The sequence below is a fragment of the Amblyomma americanum genome, chromosome 2 (genome assembly GCF_052857255.1).
Source record: "Amblyomma americanum isolate KBUSLIRL-KWMA chromosome 2, ASM5285725v1, whole genome shotgun sequence".
Classification (NCBI taxonomy): domain Eukaryota; kingdom Metazoa; phylum Arthropoda; class Arachnida; order Ixodida; family Ixodidae; genus Amblyomma; species Amblyomma americanum.
This window is the reverse complement of record NC_135498.1, coordinates 76,508,811-76,532,590: the sequence shown is the minus strand read 5'-3', so window position 1 is coordinate 76,532,590 and position 23,780 is coordinate 76,508,811. Positions and strand designations below refer to the sequence as shown.

Sequence of the window (23,780 nt, the reverse complement as noted above, 5' to 3'; positions counted from 1 at the left end):
CCATATATGAGCACTATTTCACGTGCCTGACACGACTGCGCTTTCGGCTTTGTCTTGATTTGCACCGAAGTATATAGCGTAGAGTGTAATCGAGGTGATAAATGGGCTTCTGATCTATCATTACGGCAAAAATATTGCACCGAGAAGTAAAGCCGTCCTGAGTTACCCCCCTTTTATCCCCTTTTAGCCCTTTATTTCCCTCTTTTCTGGGGAAGAAAGAAGGAGTTTCCCTATTTCCCCTTTTTCTGGGGGAAATAAAATTTATTCTCTCTCTGTCTCTCTTTCCTGGGTTATTCACAATGCCTACCGCACTGGTCACTAAGGGAGAGCTATATAATAATTGGTAAATAAAGGTTTAGAATCACCAGAAGAAGCAAATGTCGTAAGAAGCTTCTGCGCGCTGCTTTGAAGAACACTTGTGAAGCTAAGAGGAAAAAAACGGTTTAGAGTGCCTTATTATCTCAAACTTGATGTCAATGGTAGGGGTCCATGAAAAGATAAGTTCATAAAGCCTACTCTTTCTGCGCAAGACGCAAAAAGAGACAAAATGGCATTGTTAAGCAGTGTTAGGATAATAAAAGTGGCGCACAGACACGTGAATATGTTTAATGCAAGGATGTGAGGATCACAGTTTAGAATCGAAAGCAGGTCCCTCGGAAGCGTATGTTCACCAACCGGCGACTGTCAGGGCACACACGAAAAAATCGCAAGTTGCACTCACGTGTTGCACGATATGCATGAGAGAAGGGACAAAGTACTAACAGCCATCCAGGCTAGGTTTCTGTCAGTGCATAACGATGATATGCTCTTCGGGGTCGGCAAATCTTCGGCAATGCGCACCTAGCAATGAATACTTGAAGACGGTGTCTTCATTTTCTGGTAATCCCCCACCTGGTGTCCGAGGACCATTTGTTCAGCCATTAGCCGGTTCCACAGTGCGCGAACCTTTATGGTTTTGAATAAGAGGCGTGCTATGTACTCTCTCCACGAACTTGAGTGCCGGAGAAGCGGCTCTAAGAAGAGCGCTGTGCGGCACACGAATAGTAAACTCTGAAATAATAATAATAATTAATTTTTGGGGAAAGGAAATGGCGCAGTATCTGTCTCATATATCGGCGGACACCTGAACCGCGCCGTAAGGGAAGGGATAAAGGAGGGAGTGAAAGAAGGAAGGAAAAAAATGAAAATTGGTTTTTGGGGAAAGGAAATGGCGCAGTATCTGTCTCACATATCTGCGGACACCTAAACCGCGCCGTAAGGGAAGGGATAAAAGAGGGTCTGAGAGAAGAGAGGAAGAAAGAGGTGCCGTAGTGGAGGGCACCGGAACAATTTCTGCCACCTGGGGATCTTTAACGTGCAATGACATCGCACAGCACACGGGCGCTTTAGCGTTTCGCCTCCGTCGAAACACGGCCGCCGCGGTTGGGTTCGAACCCGGTTACTCCGGATCAGTAGCCGAGCGCCCTAACCACTGAGCCACCGCAACGGGTAATAGTTAACTCTCATTCATTCTTTCTGTCGTTTAAATTTCATTTCATATTTTCTTTACATCCTTCCTGCATCTCTTCCTTAAAGCAAAGCGTACGGCAACGGGCCAGAAGAGGACGCTGGCTAAAGCTGTACCCATCTGCTTTTCCCTTTGGATGTCTCTATGCGTATTCCTTCGAGTCCTCAGTTGACTTATGCATATACAGTCAAACATCGTTTTAACGAACCGGTTAACAACGGAATAATTGATATAACGAAGGAATGACGATTCAACTTGAAAGCTCGGTCATCACGGGCTATAACGAAGTAATCGCCAGGCCCCTGCAACTTCGCTGTGACGAAGTTAAACTGACGTAAATGTATAATGCAGCAACGGAACAAGGATCTAAAAAAGCAAAGCAACACTGCTCTTAGAAAAAAATGAAAAAAAAAAACGACGCGCAAGGAGTTCCAAGTAACCGTTCAGCGCGTCGTAACTTTGAGTTGTCTCCTGCTAGATATATCTTGTTTGCTTCGCTGCAGTCACGCGTTCGAGCACTTAAAACTGTCTCCAGGCCACCCGTTTCAATCGCTATACGTGACTCAATTAGACCCCAGGTTCGGATCAAATTTAACGAAGCAAGAAAGCCCGTCTTTCCCGAGCATTGAAAACGATAGTGGCGCCTTCAATGCACTATCTTCAAAGTAGAGGAGCTCTTCAATGAAAAGAAAAAAAAACGAACCCGCGACAGCGTTTAAACATAAATTCTAACGGCATCAACTTTCGTTTCATCTTAAGCGAGTGCGACGCAGCGTGTGTTTTCGCTGACACCCAAAGAGCGGGACACTCTGCTGCCCTCTCTCCGAAAGAAAAAAGAAAGAAAGTAACAAACTAACAAGTGAAAGTGAAACTGAAAGACAGAAGAGAAAAGCGGACCGCATGCAGGTACGAAAGAAAACAATCATACAGAGGAAAAAAGTGCAGAGGCGCGAGCGTCTGATGGAGCGCTTTCCAATCAGTCTTGCACGGCTGCTGGCTTCTTTCAGGATCACTCGAGTGCGGACTCAGCCTCGACTCCTTAATGCGACGCTTTTATTCGGCACAGCAGCGCCACCTTCTCCCCCCCCTTTAGCTTTCTTTCCGTGGTGCTGGACACCGTCGCGAAGTCGCCGCCTCGCCATATACCGTCGTCGTCGTCATCTGAAGGGCCGGCAAGCGTTACTCCTGGTCCGCTGGCTTCTCCTCTACTCGCAGTTCAGCCGTCGGCGGCGCAGATGGGACTGCCTGCCCACCAATGAGTTCCGGGCGTTGCAGTCGCAATACGGGGATGACGATATCGCTACGGGCCTTTTCTTTCTCTTTTGTCTCCTTTCTCGCTGGCTGTTTTGTGCGCGTGCGTCTGAGCCTGTAGTTTATCCGCAAGGTGGCGTGCGAACTTCTCTAGCGTTTTGCCTTGCGGCGCGCGGTGCAGATATCTCTCTTCACTGCGATGAGAAACAAGACGTGTGCGTGATGGCGTAGCGGGACGGCGGTGTAGGCAGGAGAGAAGCTTTATAGGAGCAGTATTCGCTTCGCGGTGCAATCTGTGGGGCTGTGATGCGGGTTGTCGGGTCAGCGTGTTTGTAATGGACCTGTTTTATTCGTTTTTGTGGATGTGTCGCTTGAACATGAACGGCAAAAACCAGACTTACAGATTGAAACGCCGGTCATTAACGCGGCACAAAAATCTGTGCTCGTGACGTAGAAGGGCTTATATTATGCGAAACAAAGCCTAGTAATCAAAACCAGCAAAGTCCTTATTAGGCCAGTAGATTAACTCGCTTCATAGAGGTGTCTTTTTAAACGGCCAGTGCTAGTTTTCTAGAAGCCTTGCGGGATATGCTTCGAAGAATGTGTGCCCCAAGGTGAATCCACTGATGTGTAAGCTAATTCCTAAGCTAATTTCTCCCCCCTCCAACCCCAACCACTTCGCCTCATCGCGACTTTGTTATCACCAATATCGCGTTTAAACAAGCAGACCACATTAGTTACGTCTAATTACCGCAAAGAACATGTGACGAAAATAATCGGAGCATTTCAATACAAATTTAACTCGTTTATGCATGGAAACTTTATGTCGAAATATGTGGTATATGCAGACCGGCCTCATTTCGATCTATCGTGGGCGTTTTGCTGCTTTTCCCTTGAAACTAGGGAACAAACGCGCGGCAAGCCTTGATCCTCGTGCTCTTCTTCCAGCCTTTACTTAAGCGTTAACTAAAAATAACGGAATTGAAATGCACAGGTGAGCCGTCAACACGGGGGACCGTTTTATTTGTTTTCGGCGTAGAAGAAATTCACCGCCACCAGTTGTGTCAGGTTCGCCGCTTGGACAAACTTCTTGAGGTCGAACTTGGCTCGCTCCTTGCCGAAGTCCTTCACAGCTTGTCGGGTGAGGACGTTCTTCTGTTCGTACACCAGAAAGACATAGCGGTGCTTGCCCGTGCCCCGAGGAGGCGTTGGTCCCGCGTACTTGGTCAGAGTCGTCGTGCTGTTGTCCGGCACGTTCACCACGAGCCAGTGAAGCCAGAAGCGCATCTTCGGCTCTTTTCGAGACGGCGCATCGGGGTCTAGAAGGATCACCGTGTACCTGTGGCAGTGATCGGCAGCGCATTTACGGTGTACGCTTAATGCAATTTAACAAGACAACGCGCGCTTCACGTAGCCTTGTGTGCTTCGCACAATGTTGTCGTTTAAAATGGTGATGTGCTTTAAGAGCGTTAGCTCTTACTCATCACGTTTCTCGATTTCTTAGGGTCTGATACCACCTCCCTTCGGCGTGAAATTTACATAGTAAATCGATATAGCAACCCAATTGGTGATTCATTGGTGACGTCACTTATACATCCAAGATGTCAAATTTGTATTTCCTTTGATGTACCTCACTTTAGCCTCATTCATATCAATTGCAGTAAACCAAACAGCTAACGCTCTTTACATCAACGTCTTCCAGACAGTGGCGGCATCATTTTTTCAGGCTCAAGGCCATCTGAGGTGTCCTGCGCCCTGGCGTTCGTATTAGTCACCTGCAAGTGGCTGTACCGCCGGCAGCCGGCAGAATCGCCCGAAAAACAGAATGGCGGCAGTGACGTCTTATTGGCTCACTGTAGTCACGTGACATGAAAACTCTCTCCCCCCCTTTTTTTCACCAGAGGGAATTTTTTGTTTGCCTTTTTAAAAATGAAAAAAGAAAAGAAAACGGGACAAATCCATATTTGTTTCCTCTGGGGTGTGTCGCCTTTAAGTATATAGCATTCAGAGATTCGATGAGTTAGATTCGATTGCCGGCTGCCGGAAGTTTTTTGTGCAGGGTATTCTGCCGGCAAAGCAGCTGGAACAAAGAGAATGCCGGCAGTGTCGTTTCATAGGCTGTGTGCCAAGATGCGAATGGAATCAGCCAATGGGGTCAAACTGCCGGCTATTTTGCCTGCTGCGGGCACAGCAGTCTCGTCATAGTTACTTACCAACGCATGGTGTTTGACACAGGCAACGAGAGACAGGGGGAGAGGAACAAGCACTGTCCCTGTTGAGCCACAGGCTATCTCTCTGCCGCGTCCTACATGTATTGGGAGAGCAGAAAGTTGGGCGAGTTGGCTGAAATGCATACTGAAGAAGTTGGCGCGGAAAAACGAGGACAAGCGAGACAAACAAAGACGAGCAAAGAAAAGCGCTCGTCTTTGTTTGTCTCGCTTGTCCTCGTTTTTCCGCGCCAACTTCTTCAGTATGCACTACATGTATTGGTAAGAGGCAACAAGAACCAACTATAGTTCCTGTTGATCTTTGCTGATGCTGTTTTTGAGCTTACAGGGCCACTGTTCTCACCGCGTCGCACAAGCTCATAAATTAAAACTGTCCCGTCTTCTTTGTTGTCCCTGTTGCTGAGCTGTTTATGTCCATTAAGTATGTACCAACTCGCCGTTTTACTAAAACTAACCAACGTCATCGAATAAGCAAACAAGGAATAATAATAATAATTGGTTTTTGGGGAAAGGAAATGGACCCGCCGCGGTGGCTCAGTGGTTAGGGCGCTCGACTACTAATCCGGAGTTCCCGGGTTCGAACCCGACCGCGGCGGCTGCGTTTTTATGGAGGAAAAAAGCTAAGGCGCCCGTGTGCTGTGCGATGTCAGTGCACGTTAAAGATCCCCAGGTGGTCGAAATTATTCCGGAGCCCTCCACTACGGCACCTCCTCCTTCCCTTCTTCTTTCACTCCCTTCCTTTTCCCTTCCCTTACGGCGCGGTTCAGGTGTCCAACGATATATGAGACAGATACTGCGCCATTTCCTTTCCCGAAAAACCAATTATTATTATTAAAGGAAATGGCGCAGTATCTATCTCATATATCGTTGGACACCTGAACCGCGCCGTAAGGGAAGGGATAAATAAGGGAGTGAAAGAAAGGAAGAAAGAGGTGCCGTAATGGAGGGCTGCGGAATAATTTCGACCTCCTGGGGATCTTTAACGAGCACTGACATCGCACAGCACACGGGCGCCTTGGCGTTATGCCTCCATAAAAACGCAGCCGCCGCGGTTGGGTTCGAACCCGGGAACTCCGGATCAGCAGCCGAGCGCCCTAACCAGACTCGTCATTTCACCTGACGCGATAAAAGCGGGGAGTTTTAATTAACTCACCAGCGACCTTTTTCTCCACCGAAGTTAACGTTGGGCAGTTTGGCGGCCTGTCCTTGTGTGAGTGTGTTGCCCAGCTGCACAGCGGCGCCTCCCGGGTAGGCGACTTCGGCCGCGCGGCTGGGCACCGTCGCTATCACGTCCGGCACGACGCCCGCCTTCTTCAGGTTCAGGTGCAGCTCATCGGTCGTCACGCACGAGCCGAACGGAGCCCACAGCACGGCTAGAACCGCGGCTAGGGTAGCAAGCGCGGCGGACCTCGCGTGCATGGTGCTCGATGCAACACGTCCAGCGGTATGGGATTCCGTCGATCACGTTCTCTGGCACGCGCAGACCTAGATGATGATGATGCTGATAGTGCCGATGCTGGTTCGGCCAGTTACTCTTTGAACTGGAGGATCAGAGCGTACTGGATCGGGCCACAAAGTTAAAAGAAAATTTTTAAAAGCAGAAAGTAAGGAACGAGAAAGCGCGAGAAGACTCTAACTTTATCTTTTCTGAACCGCAGGATCACAGGGTACTTGGTAGGTCATGAAAGTAAAGAAAAAGAAGCATTAAAAGGGAAGCGAAAGAAATGAAGGAAAAAACCGTCGTTTCTTTTCTTTCGCTTCCCTTTTAATGCTTCTTTTTCTTTACTTTCATGAAACGAAAGAAATGAAGGAAAAGGCCGTCGCACAGATCTGTTTGTACCGCTGTTCTAAATTTCCTGATAGAATCTCACCGACTGCCTTTCTTTTCTTTTCTATCAATTATTACATTTTGACTAAATCATTATTATTTATTCCTCTATTATTATTCTTAAAATTTTAAAATCCAAACTCTCATCCCTTTTCTGTTCATGACGAAAAATTCACCGGTGTAGCGCTCCCACGTGCTTTCCCTTTTTGTTAACTGCGTTCAGGTGAGGGCGCATAACTTGCTCCCTGCCCCGCCGCGGTGGCTCAGTGGTTAGGGCGCTCGACTACTGATCCGGAGTTCCCGGGTTCGAACCCGACCGCGGCGGCTGCGTTTTTATGGAGGCAAAACGCTAAGGCGCCCGTGTGCTGTGCGATGTCAGTGCACGTTAAAGATCCCCAGGTGGTCGAAATTATTCCGGAGCCCTCCACTACGGCACCTATTCTTCCTTTCTTCTTTCACTCCCTCTCTTATCCCTTCCCTTACGGCGCGGTTCAGGTGTCCAACGATATATGAGACAGATACTGCGCCATTTCCTTCCCCCAAAAACCAATTATTATTATTATTCAGGTGAATAGCCACCCGATTCTTGGCCGATCCCCCAGTGTGGGTATGTGCCATCTTTTGATAGGCTAACAACAACAAAAGGCCGTCGCAGACACCCACCGGTTATTCAAAGGATGTTGATGAACGTATATGCTGATGCGGTTACTCCCCTTTATAGCGAATGATGATAGCGATTATTATTTTCCGGGTGATGGTTACAACTTCACTTCCACAAAAGGGAAGGGATTAGTTGGGGCTGGCGCGAGTCGGGGGTGGCCTCCAGTCGGTGGCGACCTGTTGAGCTCGCGTGATCATGGCCAGTTGCATTTTTTTTTCAACTATCCAAGAGCTTGTCCCCTTCCTCCGCCGACAGAGCTGGAGAGAGTGTCGTCGGAGGGGGTTTGCTAGCGCAAATGGTCTTGGATGGCCTGGGTACCGTCACAGCAGTGCACCTTTTTCAACGAGTGGGCATATCAGAATGGACGATGTCGGGCGTGGCATGCCGACCAGGCACCCACCAGACAGCTCCGCCCTTCTTGGCGTACAGACCACAGACCTAAATTATGCTTCCTGGGCTGAACGCGACTCTTAGGCATCAGATTTGCGCGAAGTGAACTACACAGACAGACAGACAAAAAAACTTTATTCATCAAGTGAGTTTTAGACCGAGCTGGGTCCCTGGGCCACTGCGCGGTCCCGCACTGCATCAAGTAGGTCATGCCGGGACATGACGTCGGCAGCCCGAGTCACCGCAGCAAGCTGCGATGTCGGGTCTGCAGACATAAGCAGGACCTCCAGCTACACATAGTAAGTAGACGGGAAGAGTGACAAGAAATCTTGATCGCTTTTCATAAATTAGCCAACTAGCCTGAAAGCCCCTCATTAGGTCAAATGGCATAAAGCAAAGAATCGTCAAAGAAGATAAGTCGTACTTTACTAACCGATACCATGAAATTGGCAACATAAACAAATCTCACTCCCTCACTCACCCACTCACTCACTCTTGCTCAACTCCCTCGATTGTTCGCTGGTTCAGTCTTTGCTTATCGGTAGATAGAATTTGCGCTGCCAGAGTGCATCACAAGGTGGACGTTAAGTTCTCAGTGGCAGGCACCGTGCACGAACATAGTTTGCTAATAATAATAATTGGTATTTTGGGGAAAGGAAATGACGCAGTATCTGTCTCATATATCGTTGGACACCTGAACCGCGCCGTAAGGGAAGGGATAAAGGAGGGAGTGAAGGAAGAAAGGAAGAAGAGGTGCCGTAGTGGAGGGCTCCGGAATAATTTCGACCACCTCGGGATCTTTAACGTGCACTGACATCGCACAGCACACGGGCGCCTTAGCGTTTTTCCTCCATAAAAACGCAGCCGCCGCGGTCGGGTTCGAGCCCGGGAACTCCAGATCAGTAGCCGAGCGCCCTAACCACTGAGCCACCGCGGCGGGTGAACAAAGTTTGCTAGAACTAGCTTTTTGTGTCGCGGTTCGAGAACAGTCACAGTGATCGTTGTGAAAACGCACTTGGTGGTGCGGGCCGACGCCGTAGACGGTCGTCGTGGCCGTGTACACGGTGGCCGTGATGTGTTGGTTGTTGCTGTGGCACACCTGAGGGGTCCAGTCGGGTCCACAAGCCGACTAGACGCGATTATGGGCAAGAGGTGCTTCATACGCAACTGCAGATCGGCCTACCAGAGTTGTCCGGACAAAGAGTCACTTTTTAAAGCTCCGTCGGAGCCTGCTCGGCTAGAACTTTGGCGCCAGGCAATCCCCAGAGCAGATAGGATATTGCAACTGCGCGACCACGCCTGCGCGGAGCACTTTCCCGAATATACGATATAAACTCGTACTACGCAGAGTTTAATGGCAAGGCACCTTTAAATGCACCCAAGAAACCGGTGCTGCTGACGAATGCTGTGCCCAGTATTTTCCCGGGAGTCCGAAATATCTGAAAAAAAAAACAGGCAAGTTCAAGGAAGCCTCCTAGAAAGCGACCGTCTGTAGCCACGTGTGCCAAGCAAGCGGTTCGCACCCGCCGCTGTCGCACTGTCCTCGGGGACGGCCTGTGAAAAAAAAAAAAAAGACGCCCATCCATCATGGAGCCCTCAAAAGAAACTGCGCACAGGTGGCTGGAGTACCTAATGCGTGTCAGCTGATCAAGGAACATGCCGTTCTTTCAACTTGAAACATAGAGGCACCTCCGTCTTTATCGGCATTCATGGTGCTAAGGTTTGCCATCTTCTGCACTGGTCCGTGTACTTAACATTTCAGGTTCCCTGTACATGCCATGGCAGCGGAGCAATTAATTTCGGTCGGCGATCTCGTGGCCAGTCCCCCCCCCCCTCCCTCCCTGTTCCCTGTACATTTTGGCGGCAGAAGACATGCCGGTAACATTTGTACCAAATATGCCGCTGCAAATTTGCCGGGCCCTAAAATGTTCGATGGAGGATTTCTTGGCCGAAGATTATTGAGGTCAACAAGTCGCTTTACCATGCCAACTGCAATTATTCTCAACTGCCAGCCGCCATTCCCAGTTCAGAGTAGCGTAAGTATTTTACCTCAGCGTTTGCATGCCAGTCTTTTCTTGAGGGAGACAACAGCTGAGCATCGTCTCTGTTGGCGTAAAAGATGAGCTTGGCAGTTTGAATTCCAGGTGAATCTCCACTAACCATTTTTGCGTCGCGTAGCTAAAAGTGCAGTGCACTAGCCATTAAAACGTCACAAATGCGCTCTTGGTTTGTTTTTGGTCCCTGTGCTCATTCGTATAGCGGTGGAGGCGTTCCGCAACGCAGCACAAGAGCGCGGGTTCTATTCCTGGCGGCGGAGGCAATATTTCTGATGAATAATAATAATAATAATAATAATAATAATAATAATAATAATAATAATAATAATAATAATAATAATAATAACAATAATAATAGGCTTCGGGGGAAAGGAAATAGCGCAGTATCTGTCTCATATATCGTTGGATACCTGAACCGCGCCGTATGGGAAGGGATAAAGAAGGGAGTGAAAGAAGAAAGAGGTGCCGTAGTGGAGGGCTCCGGAATAATTTCGACCACTTGGGGATCTTTAACGTGCACTGACATCGTACAGCCCACGGGCACCTTAGCGTTTTGCCTCCATAAAAACGCAGCCGCCGCGGTCGGGTTCGAACCCGGGAACTCCGGATCAGTAGCCGAGCGCCCTAACCACTGAGCCACCGCGGCGGGTCTCTGCAGGCAAAATGTGGAAATGCCCTTGAGGTTTCTCTGCACATTAAAGAACCCCAAGTGGCCAAAGTTAAGCACGTTTTCTACACAGCGGGCATCATCTCACAGCGTCAGAGGATTTCACTGCTCAAGCAATGTCTGAATGTACGCGTAGGCTCTTTGGCCCAAATCTGGGAGCATACGCGTTGCGGCCGACCTTTTATATTTACGGATTCGGTTAGTTAACTATGCTCTCAGCATTTGTGCGGATAAACGAAAAAAAACTTCGCAGTGAACGCATTTTGATAACGAGCTCGGAAGGATCGCAGGGCAGCGTCCTCGCTGCTGTTCCACCCATTCATGCAGTCCCAGCAAGTAAAACACGAAGTTGGCCAAAATTATTCGCGTCGACGGTAGTTTCAATCCTTCCGTGCCTTGCTACGCTTAACAAAGCGCACATACACGCCATGGCACCGAACAATCGCCCAGCACCTGCATTACGTCCACTGTAGCTCGGCGACTAGACAAGCCCCCATTGGTTGGCGCCATCTGTCTGCGTTCGAGAGAAGCGCAAGGAGCAGCGAATAAGATCTGTTCGCGCCGCCGGGCGCAATGTCAGCTCCTAAATATATTCTTACACCGCGATAGGATCCCACTTTCCAGTCACAGAGATAGCGCTCTCATCGAGAACGGAGTTTCTGCAAGCTATAAAACGAAAAACAAAAATTACGACCCGCCGCGGTGGCTCAGTGGTTAGAGCGCTCGGCTACTGATCCGCAGTTCCCTGGGTCGAACGCGACTGCGGCGGCTGCGTTTTTATGGAGGCAAAACGCTAAGGCACCCGTGTGCTGTGCGATGTCAGTGCACGTTAAAGATCCCCGGGTAGTCGAAATTATTCCGGAGTCCTCCACTACGGCACCTCTTTCTTCTTTCAGTCCCTCTTTTATCCCTTCCCTAACGGCGCGTTTCAGGTGTCCGCCGATATGTGAGACAGATACTGCGCTATTTCCTTTCCCCAAAAACCAATTATTATTATTAGAACAAAAATTACAGCTGTCGCCATCACCGGTCCATTTCACGAGTAAAACGCGTGATGCGTGCGTCGACACCGGCTTTCTTTCGCGGATCCAAGAGGCCACGCTACAGCGCCATTCACTTCTAAACGGTGGCAACTCGTCCTCTTCAGTAAAGACGTTGAGTTTTATTCACTCGCACGAAGTCTTTGCCGGACAAACGTCAACATAACCATTGGGAGCCGGAGAATCAATTTTCACCGAGAATAATATCCGGAAGGAGTTATCATCGATATCCTGTAAATCATGAGGTTATGTGCACCGACCCTGCTGCTGAATTTCACAAAAGGTGTTGAAAGGAACTTTTTAACTTTTACAATAGTTCACAGGAACCCGACAACATTCACCAGCTGTTGACGGGACGGGCTTATAACCTCATACCGCACTCTGACAACACTGTCACCAACAGCCACTTCACAGCAATTTGTCATATTTTCGTTTCGGCAAATAACAGCGATTGGCTTAGCAACACAAGAAAATGACTAACAACAACATACCGCACTTTGACAACACTGTTTCCAAAAGCCGCTTCACAGCAATTTCGGTCATATTTAAGTTTCGGCAAATAACAGCGACTGGCTTAGGAACACAAGGGCATGACCAACAACATACCGCACTTTGACAACACTGTCTCCAAAAGCCACTAAATTCATAGCAATTTCGGTCGTATTTTCGTTTCAGCAAATAACAGTGATTGGCTTAGGAGCACAAGAGCATCACCTATAACCCATACATGATGCTAATCTAGCACATATCATTTAACGTACCTTCTCCGGCGCTTACATTCGGTGCTTCCAAGTGGCAGTATTTATTGAAAGGAAGACAGGAAATCCGACAAGGGCTCGAACACACTTGCTTGGCACGTTCCCTTCAGGGTCCCTATTATACAGCACACGTTTTCTGAACACGTCTCTCGACGAGTGGGCACATTTCACTCCAGGTCGAAGCTACTGCCTCGTCATACCCCGCTGGATGATCAGTTCAAACATGATAGAACCCGCTTTCGCGAAGGAAATGAGGGACCGGACTGTGGGCAAGTGGGTGTTGCAACCTAGGGGAAGACGTCAGCCTCCAGTCCAGCGTCCGCTCGTCGCGAAGTACGAGGTACGTGAAGTGGCCGACCGTTTGTTGCTGCAGCTCGGAGTTGTACGCCGGCGGCTGCCGGCGGTACTTGACGAGCGGCGTTTTTCTGAAGAACTTGCTCCACTCTACGGCGCGTATGTGGTCCTCCATCTCAGCGTCGCAGCTCGGATGCGCGGCGAAGCAGTAGGCGCGAGACGCGTCGTTGGCGTCTGCGGCCGCCGCTGCTGCTTTCACGTCGATGTCGGCGCTTACTTTGATTCGAAGCCCGGATGCGGCTTTGCGAAGCTCCGTAAAGCTCGGACTATTTCCCATGACGTCCACACGAGACTTCTACTCGGGAGCTCTTCGACGCGCGTAGACTGGCAACGTCGTCACGGCTGTCTCAGGAGTGGCGCTTGTAAGATGCACTAGGCTTCGAAGCACAGCACGAGAGCGAGCCCCTAACACACTCACTCGTTAGCGCTCTCTGTTCTCAGCGAATCCGAGAAGCCGCGGAGTTCTTCAGCCAGGTTTACTCAAACACAGTGGTAACACGCCTCGATGATTGCTTCCCACGCATTAGTTCCGTCAGCCGTCCCGCTTGCGTTCAAAACACCACCACTGACCTTTCGAGGGATGCTAGTAGCGATCGCGGCGATCTCGTGGCGCGGTAAACGCTTGAAAACAAAATTTTGAAAAGACAACAGTATCATGAAGAGAAACGAAGAGTCGTCGCGGTCACAATTGAGGCTGGCCGCTGGCTCCACACACGGTGTTACACAGAGGAAATAGACGCGAAACGCAACTTGCTTCCGGATTTCAACATGAACTCCTCGATGATGATAGCTATGTGAACGACCGGAGCAACAATTATTTCCTAAACGATGATTACTGTAAACCTGAATTAAAAATCGGCATTTGAGAAACAGTGTTACGTGACACTGCACGGGACGCTGCAAAGAAGCCGACTAACGCAAACACGAAACAGTTGACTTTTCATACTCATAGATGGCAGCATTTGCTTACTGCAAAATGAGGCAAATATGTATTGCGCTGGAGGTATGTAATCCTGCCCCAACACGTAAGTTCTTGTTATTCCCTTAAAGTTAATGTTGTTCCTAAGGAGGTTATTCACTTTATAAAATTCTTAGTCCTTCCGCGGGCGCAGTTAACGTCAAAGCAGCGTAACGGTTGGTGATTCGCGGGAAAGGTGCGCCACGCATTGGGTTAGAAGTAACTACTCGAAACCGAAACTGCGACCGAAATTTACTGGCATGAGCTGTTTGCTAGGTAGCCGTGTGTCGCCGGCGCACCGTGATAAAATCAATTTCAAAACGACGCAACATGGTTCTTACAATGCTGGCGGTGCGGTATGCGGGAACATTTTCAAGGTGCATGAAAGATGAACCATCGCCATTTCGTCAAACTTCATGGTCGGCTATCGGCGATGTAATATACTATAATCGAATGTTATCCCTCTTTACTGCCGCTGCACCGTAGTGCGGAGATACATTACCCTGATTCCTTTTTTTTTTCGGCTTCATTATAGAAAAACGCGTTAAACTTTCTGCGTTCAGCTGTCGCAATGAAACGCGGAAACGGCTTGACAGACATCCGCCCAAGCAAAGTTGACTTCGTCTGGTTCACAAACCGTCTGCACCTATTGAGGTTTATCAACACATCGAAGATAGCTACCTGCTGTTCATTATGTTTTAGTACTCATTAGCCCGGTTTTTGTTACGTAACCGTTTTAGCTCCTTTTAACTGCACTGCAGCACGTTGTTCGTTGCTTACCGATGTCGGCTCACGCTATGTCCGGCCCCATTTTACACGCAAGGCCAGCTGTGTTGATATCCACGAGAGACGCGACACGGGCCGCGGGGGCTCAGTGGTTAGTGTGTTCGGATGCATAGCCCAAAGACGCTGGTTCAATCTCAGCCGCGGCGGCCACGTATCTGTGGAGGCGAAACGCAAAAGGTGCCCGTATGGTGTGCGGTGTCAGTGCACGTTAGAGACACCGAGGTGGTCGAAATTATTTTGCAGCCCTTAAATATGCCACCTATTGCTCTCTTTCTTCTTTCAATACCTTCCCATGCCTTGCCTAACGGCCCGGTTGAGGTGCCTACCGAGAAGAGAGAGTTGGTAGTGTCAGCGCTGTGTTTGTCTTTCTTCTGTCGTCCATGCGTTTTGTGCGGTGCATGAACCAACAGGCCCAAATTACCACCCTTCATCAGTTACTGCTCCCTTTCCTCAAAAACCAACCAACGAGGAATTGAAAGAAGGAAAAAAATACAGGATTGCACTTAAGTCTGCTTAAGAGCGGAAATGCGATTGGATTGTAAAACATTTATTGCGCCGAGAGCAGGTTGCAGGGGACACGTACTAGATGGCCGCTAGCCCCTGGCTGGCGGCGACCTCATTGGCCCGCTCGATTGCCCGTACTTGAATCTTGGGGTCCGAGCTGACCAGCACGGCCTCCCACCGCTCGGGAGAAGGGAGCTGTATCTACTCCGCCGGAGACGGATCATTTGCGCAGTTCCACAGAATGTGGTCGTGTGTGGCCCTTTCACCACATTTATGCCAGTTTGGGTCGTACTGGCCAGGGTACATGAGGGCAAGCAATGCCGGATTCAGAAGGGAAATGCGATCCATTTCCTCTTTTTCTCTCTCCATTTTTAAGTTTTATTTTAAATTTTTTTGTTATTTGAAATTCAGTTGTTCTGTTATTTTCAAATATTTTTATTTTGTTTTCTTATTACTTTTTCATTTTTATTTCCTGCTTTTTCTGTATTTATTATTTTGTCTGCTTTATTTTATTTTTTGTACTAAGTAAGCCTTCCAACGCATTTACATCGTTTTTCATCGAATCAGCCACACAAGACCTGCTTCAAACACAGAATTATTTTCATTAATTCAATTTGATTCATTAACTAATTACAATTCATCTATAAAAATTTTCAGATTTCAAGATCTACTCCCGCACGCACTACCTAACACAATCAAACTTTCGCACACTTATCTCTACAGAAAGACATAATCGTGCGGACAAAATTTGCGGACACTTTTTATGATGCGACAAAACCATATAATGCTTTCGCGCTAACAATTGCGAAGGGCACTTGCGGACTCACATGCCAGTAATGCGATAGCACTGAAATTTCAATTATTTACCAATTCTATTCCGATTATAATCGAATTCTATTCTAACGTGAGCAAACGTTCACTCAGTACTTCCTTCACAGCATTCCTCGCAGGGCAAATGCGGGAGAATTACTGAGTACTTGGGGGATTTTGCTAATTGCCACTTTAGCACTATGTTCGTTCCGATATATATATAGTCTGCGCTGTTTTTGCGAGCATTGCTTTCTTGATTCTCCTCACACACAGCATGACTACAGTGTTAAATGTTTTGAAGTCGTACGTATCATTGACTGCTGGATTGTGCTCTGCAAACCACTGCGCACGAGAAAACAAACTATTTTTTTGCATCATTACAGCATCCCATTTTATTGTCTGTGTTCGCATGTTTATAGAGGGGACAGGAATGAGAAGTTTAGTTTCGTGATAGTGTAATTTTTATGGCGCAAGGGCGTATGGGTGGTGGTAGTGGTTTTATTAAAAATAATAGTAAAAAGGAAGGAAAAGATTTTTTGCTAGCCCCGGCATCTGCCATCGATACTGAAGCACCTGAGCTGGGGCAGCGGAAATAAAGGATAGCAGGCAGAATGGAGAAATGAAATGAGAGAGGTTAGGGGACAGGAAGAGAGGATAGGGGGAGAAGTAATATGTACAAACTATTTACACAATAAGAAATGTGTCCAGGTTGTGCGCGTGATTAGTTCATTTAGAGGAATTAAATCACACACGCGCACAGCACTGTGATGGTTACTACTGAAGTGGGGCGTCCAGCCAAAGATCGACATGGCACAAAGTATTTTCGTTTGCTCAAGGTGGGGTCAAAGGCCCATTTCCCAAGCATTTCACCCCGAACAAGCCGAGCAACTGGCCAGGGGGAAGCTTGCACACCCACTGTATCACCGGTGGGTACCTGGCGGCACTGGGGATCGAACCCCACACCTCCCGCATGCGAGGCGGATGCTCAACCACTAGGCCACCGCTGCGGTTTCGTGATTACACACTTCACAGTGTGCTCAAAGCTAGCATCCTTGTTTTATTTACATGGACGCCCGAAACAATCCTGCGGTTTTCTTAAAATAAAACAAGGCGCTGAGGACGCAAGCACATAACCACAAAAAACACACAAACAAAAAAGCACATAACACAAAAAAGGAAGCGAAGAGGAACGGAGGGCGACAAATTAAGCGCACAACCTCAGTTTTCACGTATGTGTTCACATAATCAGTCCTGGTATGTTTTTAGCCTCCCCTTTCTGCTCACTTCAAGTCCTTGGCTCAGTAATCTATCTTTTCTCTGCGACAATTTCGTCATGTGCACCAGTTCCTGTGTACTTCTCATTCGTTGCAATTTGCCTTCTTTACATACCCACAGGATTTAAAATAGCGCGAGCTTCCTTTCCACCCATCTCAACACGTCTTGCTTCCGTTCTGGTTTCCTCTGAATCTTTCTGCAACAATCTGGCACCAGCATAAACATTTTTACTAGCATTAATATGCACGTCATACCCGACAGCTTGCTTTTTGAAAGTTCCAGCCTGCTTTTCTTCGCTGCCAATCTTGTTTTCCCGAGTCATAGCCTCTTTTAGGGCAGTCCCGGTCGCCTTTTCGCCTGTCCCAACCTCGTTTTCGCTTGTTGCGGTTGCCTTGTCCCTACTCCCAGCGTTCTTTGCGCCTGTGTTATTTGCTTCTTCAACAGTCCCAGCCACCTTTGCGACCGCACCGGTCGCATTTTCCTCAGTTCCAGCTTCCTTTGAGCCAATGCCAGTCGCCTTCGCACCGCCGGAAGCTTTCTTTTCGACGGTGTTGGTCGTCTTTTCACCAGCCCGAACCTCCTCTCCGCCAGCACCGGTCGCCTTTTCCTCTGCCCCAGCCTCCTTTCCGCCAGTGCCGATTGCCTTTTCGCCAGCCACCTTTCCAACAGCACCAGTCGCCTTTTCCTCAGTGCCAGGTTTCTTTGAACCAATTCCAGTCGCCTTCGCACCGCCCGAAGCTCCCTTTTCGACAGTGCTGATCATTTTTTCACCAGCCCTAGCCTCCATTCCGCCAGCGCTAGTCGCCTTTTCCCCAGTGCCAGCCTCAATCGCGCCAGCGCCGGTTGACTTTCCATCACTCCGAGCTTCCTTTTCACCAGGTCCGTCTGTCTTTTCACCAGTTCGAGCCACTTTTGCGCCAGCGTCAGTCGTCTTCTCACCAATCCCGGCTTCGTTTTTTCGAGTGCTGGTCTTCTTTGCTCCGCTGTCAGAATTCTTTCCGCCAGTAGTAGTCCCTCCGTCACCAGTCACAGCACGTGTTTCTTCACCCGTGACCCTTCCTAACGACGAGTTGCTCTGCGTCCCCTCTAGTCCCGTGTCGATAATGAAGTAGTTGACCGCCGCCAAGGTTAGACCGTTCCTGTCCACGTACCAGTCGAGCATGAAGTTTGTTGGCGGCCTCGGCGTTTCGATGAGCTTCTTGCGCCAGTCCTTGTCCGTCGGTTGCTCGTAGACCAGGAACACGAAGCGCATCTTGCCGCTGTTGCTCGCTGGCTTCGGCTGCTCGTAGGAGACGAGGCCAATGGGTCGAAGCGTGTACGTGGCGTTGAAGCGGGCGAAGTTGGTCACGCACCACATCAAACGGTTCCTCTCGGTGTGGGCCTCACGAGTCGGGTAGTCGGGCCCGAGCAGCATCAGCGTGTAGAGCCTGTCGGGCTTCGACTTGAAAAAGAACTGGGGAGCGAAGCGCAGTGTTGGTGGGTCGATGTGATTGCCCATCATGACTTTGGCGTACGGGTAGAATACGGCCACAGGCTGCTCGGGTGTCTCTGTAATGACCTCTGGGATCACCTATGTGGAGAGCAGCAGTAATATGTTATAGTGCACTTCAGTATATAGTGCATGCCACTTGTTAGTAACGATCAACTGCGCCTAAGACAAAGCTAACGAAGCAGTTGAGGTTTTCAGGGCGTTTATAAAATGAAATATTAATCGCAATACGCAACGTGCAAGATGCGTGTCTATCCTTTGATTAGATTTGAAATGTCTTCAGGACGAAATGCTAACAACACTGCGATTTTTCATTTCTTTAACTGAATACAGTGACGGCCCATTTTTGGTACGCCTCCAAGCCAGAAAGAGCCTTGTTTATTGCATGTGGCCGTCTAAGTTGTAAATTTTGCTACTGCAAATAAACCGAAACATGCACCAGCCTGAAAACGCCCGTCTTTCAAAATTGTGAACGTAGCGCCAGAACGGAAAACACTTAATCGTTATCTTAATTCGTTCGCCGAAAGCAATTAACCATGCCATCTCTGCTAAGCTCTTAGTATTCGCCCAAGTCGCGGTTGGTAAAAAGAAAAGGGATACCGAAATGCTGCACTATCCGAGAAAGTTCATTCTTGCAAGCAGCCGGAAAGACGGGACGTGAGAGAGATGGACAACGCCACGCACAAACTTGGACGCTTTCTAGGAATCTTCAGCCCTTCCTGGCATCCATGTGACTACTTGAGGACTCTTGTCATCGTGTGTTATTCTTAGTCAAGTCGATTGTATACAGAGAGAGAACAGCGGCCGTCCAGAGCTTAGCAAGTAGGTTGCAAAGCTTCACATCTCAAAGCTGCGCAGATAGCTTATGAGATGCGCCGTAGTGGAGGGCTCCAGACTAATTTCGAAGTGCTAATAACAAAAAGAGGGGCCGTTCTTCTACCCAGTGGTAGGGAAGCGGGAAGAAAGGGGTTGTGCTTACTTGGTCCTCGTGGAGCTTGGTCACCATCAGTTTTTTGAGCTCGGTAAGCGTGTCGGCGAAGAACTCGGGTGGGTCCGCCCCCTTTCGGACGCGGGAACCGGTGCGGCTGAGGTTGGAGAGCGGAACGAAGCTGGCCGCCAGAGCCACGCTCAGAATGAGTGATGGATACGGCATGGCCGACCCGGGTGCGCCGTCGACGCGTGGCACCAGTCGCGATTCCTACTTTGAACCAAACGCTTTCGTCGACAGAGATTTCGTCTTCCTCTTCGTCGTCGGTTCTTCGCTCTCCGTCGTCTAGTTGTTGTTGTTGTCCTCAAGAAGATAATGAGCGTACCTGCTGCAGGGAATTAGCCAAGACACAGGCGCCGACTGACCGGCTGATGTGGTAGGCGTCTGTTCAAATGATATTTCTGAGATATGTAGTTGGCGAGGTAGTGGTGATGTATTCCATGAAAATGATGGTAGGGGATTTGAAAAAAACAAAAAACAAAAACAAAGGAGGCTGCGTGGAATTTGGCACAAAATCTGAAAGCCAGAAAACATTCAGTTTTCTTAATATATACCTCTGCGTCCTTGCCATTATGTATACATTCACCTTTTTCCTACAACGAAATCTTCACGCACAAGTTGTCATGGCAGCGCTTAACTGCGATTTGAAGTCGTCTATTTTAGACGACTTAGATGGTGCGCAGCAAGCTGTTGCGCAACCGGCTAAGTGCAGATGATGAGGTCACACATTGAAACAGCGAAGGACATTCTGAATAAAATTACCGAAGGTAAGATTTAAGAAGAGATTAACAGCAAAAACAGATGCACAAACACCAAACTCTCTAAAAGCGCTGTTATAGAAAAATTGAAATTAATTTAGTGAATAAAAATAAGGTCAAATGCGCATATTATATATCACTATCTATGCAAAAGGCAAATAGCAGTACTTCTGCTGAGGTAAGAGAAAATAAGACGAAAAATAAAAATGAAAGAAAGGAGCCACCTGCATTACATGAACACGATGACTCATTTTTGATAGACGCTGTGACTCGTTGGAGTAGGGCTTCTGAAGGGGGGCGTCATGACATTTTGGCGGGTAAGCCAAACGCAACACCGCACAAAACAAAAAGAGCGTGCTCTGCTCCGCCTGCCATCTTTCTTTCATTTCCACGCGAATTGTTTCGAAAGGTATTACGACAACGCCCTGTGTTTTACTGAAATGCCCTTCGGGAGACCTCCGCGGAGAATCACACGCTCTCTTGGCACCGTGAGTGTTGGAAATGGAAAGCAGCAGATATTTGTTAGTTCCCTTGGGGCATTCCCAATATGAAAAGACGACGACGCCAACGTTAATCGGGCTGTTACGCATCCTCAAGAGGCCAGCGGCAGCAACGGCGGTGGTGGCGGCGGTGGCTGCGGCGGAGGGGTCCTCGCCTTCTTAAGGGCCTCCGCTGGACCGGTTCCGCTGACCCGGAAATCGCTTTCTCCCTTCGTGCGGTCTTGGTCAAGAACACTTTCTCCCTGGGCGCCCATTCGATAAACCGCGGCCGCCGTAACACCTCTCGCAACAAGCGCCCTGCAGGCTCCGTTCCAAGGGCCATAGGGATCCGCTTCAACATGCGGCACCGCATCGGCGCGGCCCTGCTGTTTGCATTCGCCGCGGCGACGACTCTTCTTGCCTTGCTCTCAGCTCCGGTATGCTCGGCGGCAGAGCCGGATAAGAGAGAGAGGGAGCTTCTTAAAAAGGCCGAAGCCAGCAAAATCGCACCGGACTTGATCGAAGCGATACCGAAGGCCGTCTTCGAGGCGACCTTCCCGAGAGGACAGGTCTCCATGGGCAACTTCTTCACCCTCGACCAGGCGTCCAAAAATCCCTCCAACATCGCCTTTCCGCGGACCCCAGGCGCCAAGTACACGATCGCCATGCTGGACCCGGACGTGCCCACTATGAAGGACCACAAGTTCTCGCCGATATTGCACTGGCTTGTGGTCAACGTGGAGTCGGGGGACGTCAAGGCGCCGGTAGACTTCAAGACCGGATTCGAGCTCTACAAGTACCGCGGCCCCAAACCACCCATGGGAGCGGGGCCACACAGGTACGTCTTCCTGGCCTACAAGCAGTCCAAGGCCATTGACTCGCCTCAGTCGCTGATCGTCCCGTTCGAGAAGAGGAAGAACTACAACCTGGCGAAGTTCGCCAACGACCACGGCCTGGGCAAGCCCATCGCCGTGAACTACTTCATCTCCGAGAACTGTCACACCGCCGGATACACGCCATTCGTGGTCTGCACTACGGTGTTTGCTATGGCTCTTACGGGACTCGTCGGCCGGTTAGTTTTACTGCAAGTTTACATGTTGTGAGTGGGCGGGACCTGTCTTGACTCTCCCAGTCTCGCAACGCCAGGCGCGTAGGCGCACCACACATGGACGTGTTTATAATTTTGTGGTTTGAGTGCTGCTTGTGATGCGCCGGACTACGACGTGTGACGGAGAGCTGTCATGAAACGGTGCAGTGTGCTTTGTGGACGCTTGGTATCCAGGAATACGATGACCGCAGTGGAGAAGCGGGCAATAACGCGGTGTTCGTAAAATGTGTGAACCGCACCTGTTGCAGGAATGAAGCAAATTGAAAATTGAGTGCGGCCTGCAGTTACGATGAACAAGAAGAAAAAAATTAGCCGCCGCTGTATCACCGCCGTGCTGCTGCCGCGCTGTACAAAATTAACCCAGAATCGATAAAGTTAATAAAACCGTCTGCGTTAATGCGCCGGACTCACCAAGGCTTGCCGGTATTTTTGGAATTGCCCTGAATGCGCCAGCCTGGCCTATGCATTCCCCGCAATCCTTCATAGGTCAGCTAAGTTGCTACGCAAATTAGGAGACTTAGTGCAGTTTCTCGCCCACGCTACTGAACGACAAATTTCTAACCTGAAAATTTCATTGTATTTTGCCACCACTTTAAAACCTGACATCATCAACGTCATAATCATCACCATATCTGCGTCCAGTGCAGGACAAACGCCTCCAAGTCGAAAAACAAATTACACAACCGTGTCAGAAATACGACAAAATCTTTTCTAGTTTTATCGTACGGCAGATATTTCTGTTCCTCTGCAGTATTTTTCAGCAGCACTTTTCTGTAGTCTGTAGTTCTGTAGTACTTTTGTACTACATAAAATTCTGTTACTGCAAAAACTTCCGCATTTACAACAATGTTTTGGTCAAAAACATTACTTGTGACGACAGAAACTTCGCTTTTGTTTTCCGACTGGGAAGCTTTTCCGTATCTTTCAAATTAACCCGACCTTATGTCAGATGCGGTCCCGACAACTTCCTAATCTCATCTGCCCATCTAACTTTCTGCCTCCCCTTGCTACCTGACGTATAGCTTAGTAAATTTAATTCTAACGTCCCTCGGCTGCAAAATTCCAAGACCAGGAAGAGTCTGTCTTTACGTATACAAATCAGTCGCCTCAGCGGCACGGTAATGCTTGTCGTGAGATACTTAACTCAAAGATTTCCTCGTGTTTCATACTGTATACCTGCTGTCAAAAGCATTCAGTGATAAATTTGGTCGATGATAGCTACATTATATTGAGAAGCCGGTTCAGCATGCAGACACCTACATATATTTTTTTTTCTTTTTCTGCAGAGGGTGAGGCCCAGTGTAATTTATTACAATACGGTAGGAAGGTATGGGATGGCGGGCGGCGCATACCCAACGAGAGCTTTGCGTGGAGTGGCGGCGAAGGGGGAAGATTGATTTCGGAGGCTGCGAAAAGAGGCCACTCCTGCCCCCCGTGGATACATACACACCTGCCCAGAAGATTGGATGGGATCGTTTTAATGTTAAGTCTCTCAGGCAACATGAGCAGAAATATTGCGCGAACAAAGGTGACTTTATAGGCGAGGAGGGAGTACACTTACTTCTTTTTTATTTGCAGAGCTACGAATTCTTGGTGGCAGTCTTTTGTAGCGATCTTTGTTCAATCGGAACGTTAAGTACGACTTGAGGATATCCTTCCAAAATTCATTTACGGCGGGCTCCTTTCCAGATCGTAAATGAGATTTAAAGCTCTGTATATTCATAAGCGATCATTTAACATTGTCTTTTTTCATATAAAGTGTTCTGGTCTTTTCGAGGAAAACTTAGGGGACCATTATGTTGGCTCTGTTGATTCACTCATTAAAAGAATGCATGTAGCTTAGAGGTAGAGCCTGAAGTTGCTCGAAATAAGTACAAATTTGAC

General features: G+C 48.7%; 3 protein-coding genes and 1 pseudogene across 3 annotated transcripts in view; 1 reads left to right on the top strand and 3 right to left on the bottom strand.

Annotated features, from left to right (window-relative positions):
• LOC144121447 (high affinity cationic amino acid transporter 1-like) overlaps positions 1-23,780 on the bottom strand; it is a 337,746-nt gene that overhangs the window by 61,250 nt on the left and 252,716 nt on the right. The gene's annotated exons all lie outside the window — the stretch shown is intronic.
• LOC144121453 (protein D2-like) lies at positions 3,740-6,461 on the bottom strand. Its single transcript, XM_077654654.1, has 2 exons — positions 6,140-6,461; positions 3,740-4,097 (listed from the first exon to the last, which is right to left on the bottom strand). Exons 1-2 carry the CDS (start codon positions 6,403-6,405, stop codon positions 3,779-3,781), a joined length of 585 nt encoding a protein of 194 aa, XP_077510780.1. The 5' UTR covers positions 6,406-6,461; the 3' UTR covers positions 3,740-3,778.
• On the bottom strand, positions 16,988-19,753 carry LOC144121448 (uncharacterized). Its single transcript, XM_077654652.1, has 2 exons — positions 19,543-19,753; positions 16,988-18,644 (listed from the first exon to the last, which is right to left on the bottom strand). Exons 1-2 carry the CDS (start codon positions 19,714-19,716, stop codon positions 17,181-17,183), a joined length of 1,638 nt encoding a protein of 545 aa, XP_077510778.1. The 5' UTR covers positions 19,717-19,753; the 3' UTR covers positions 16,988-17,180.
• On the top strand, positions 20,706-22,329 carry LOC144121450 (protein D3 pseudogene; annotated as a pseudogene).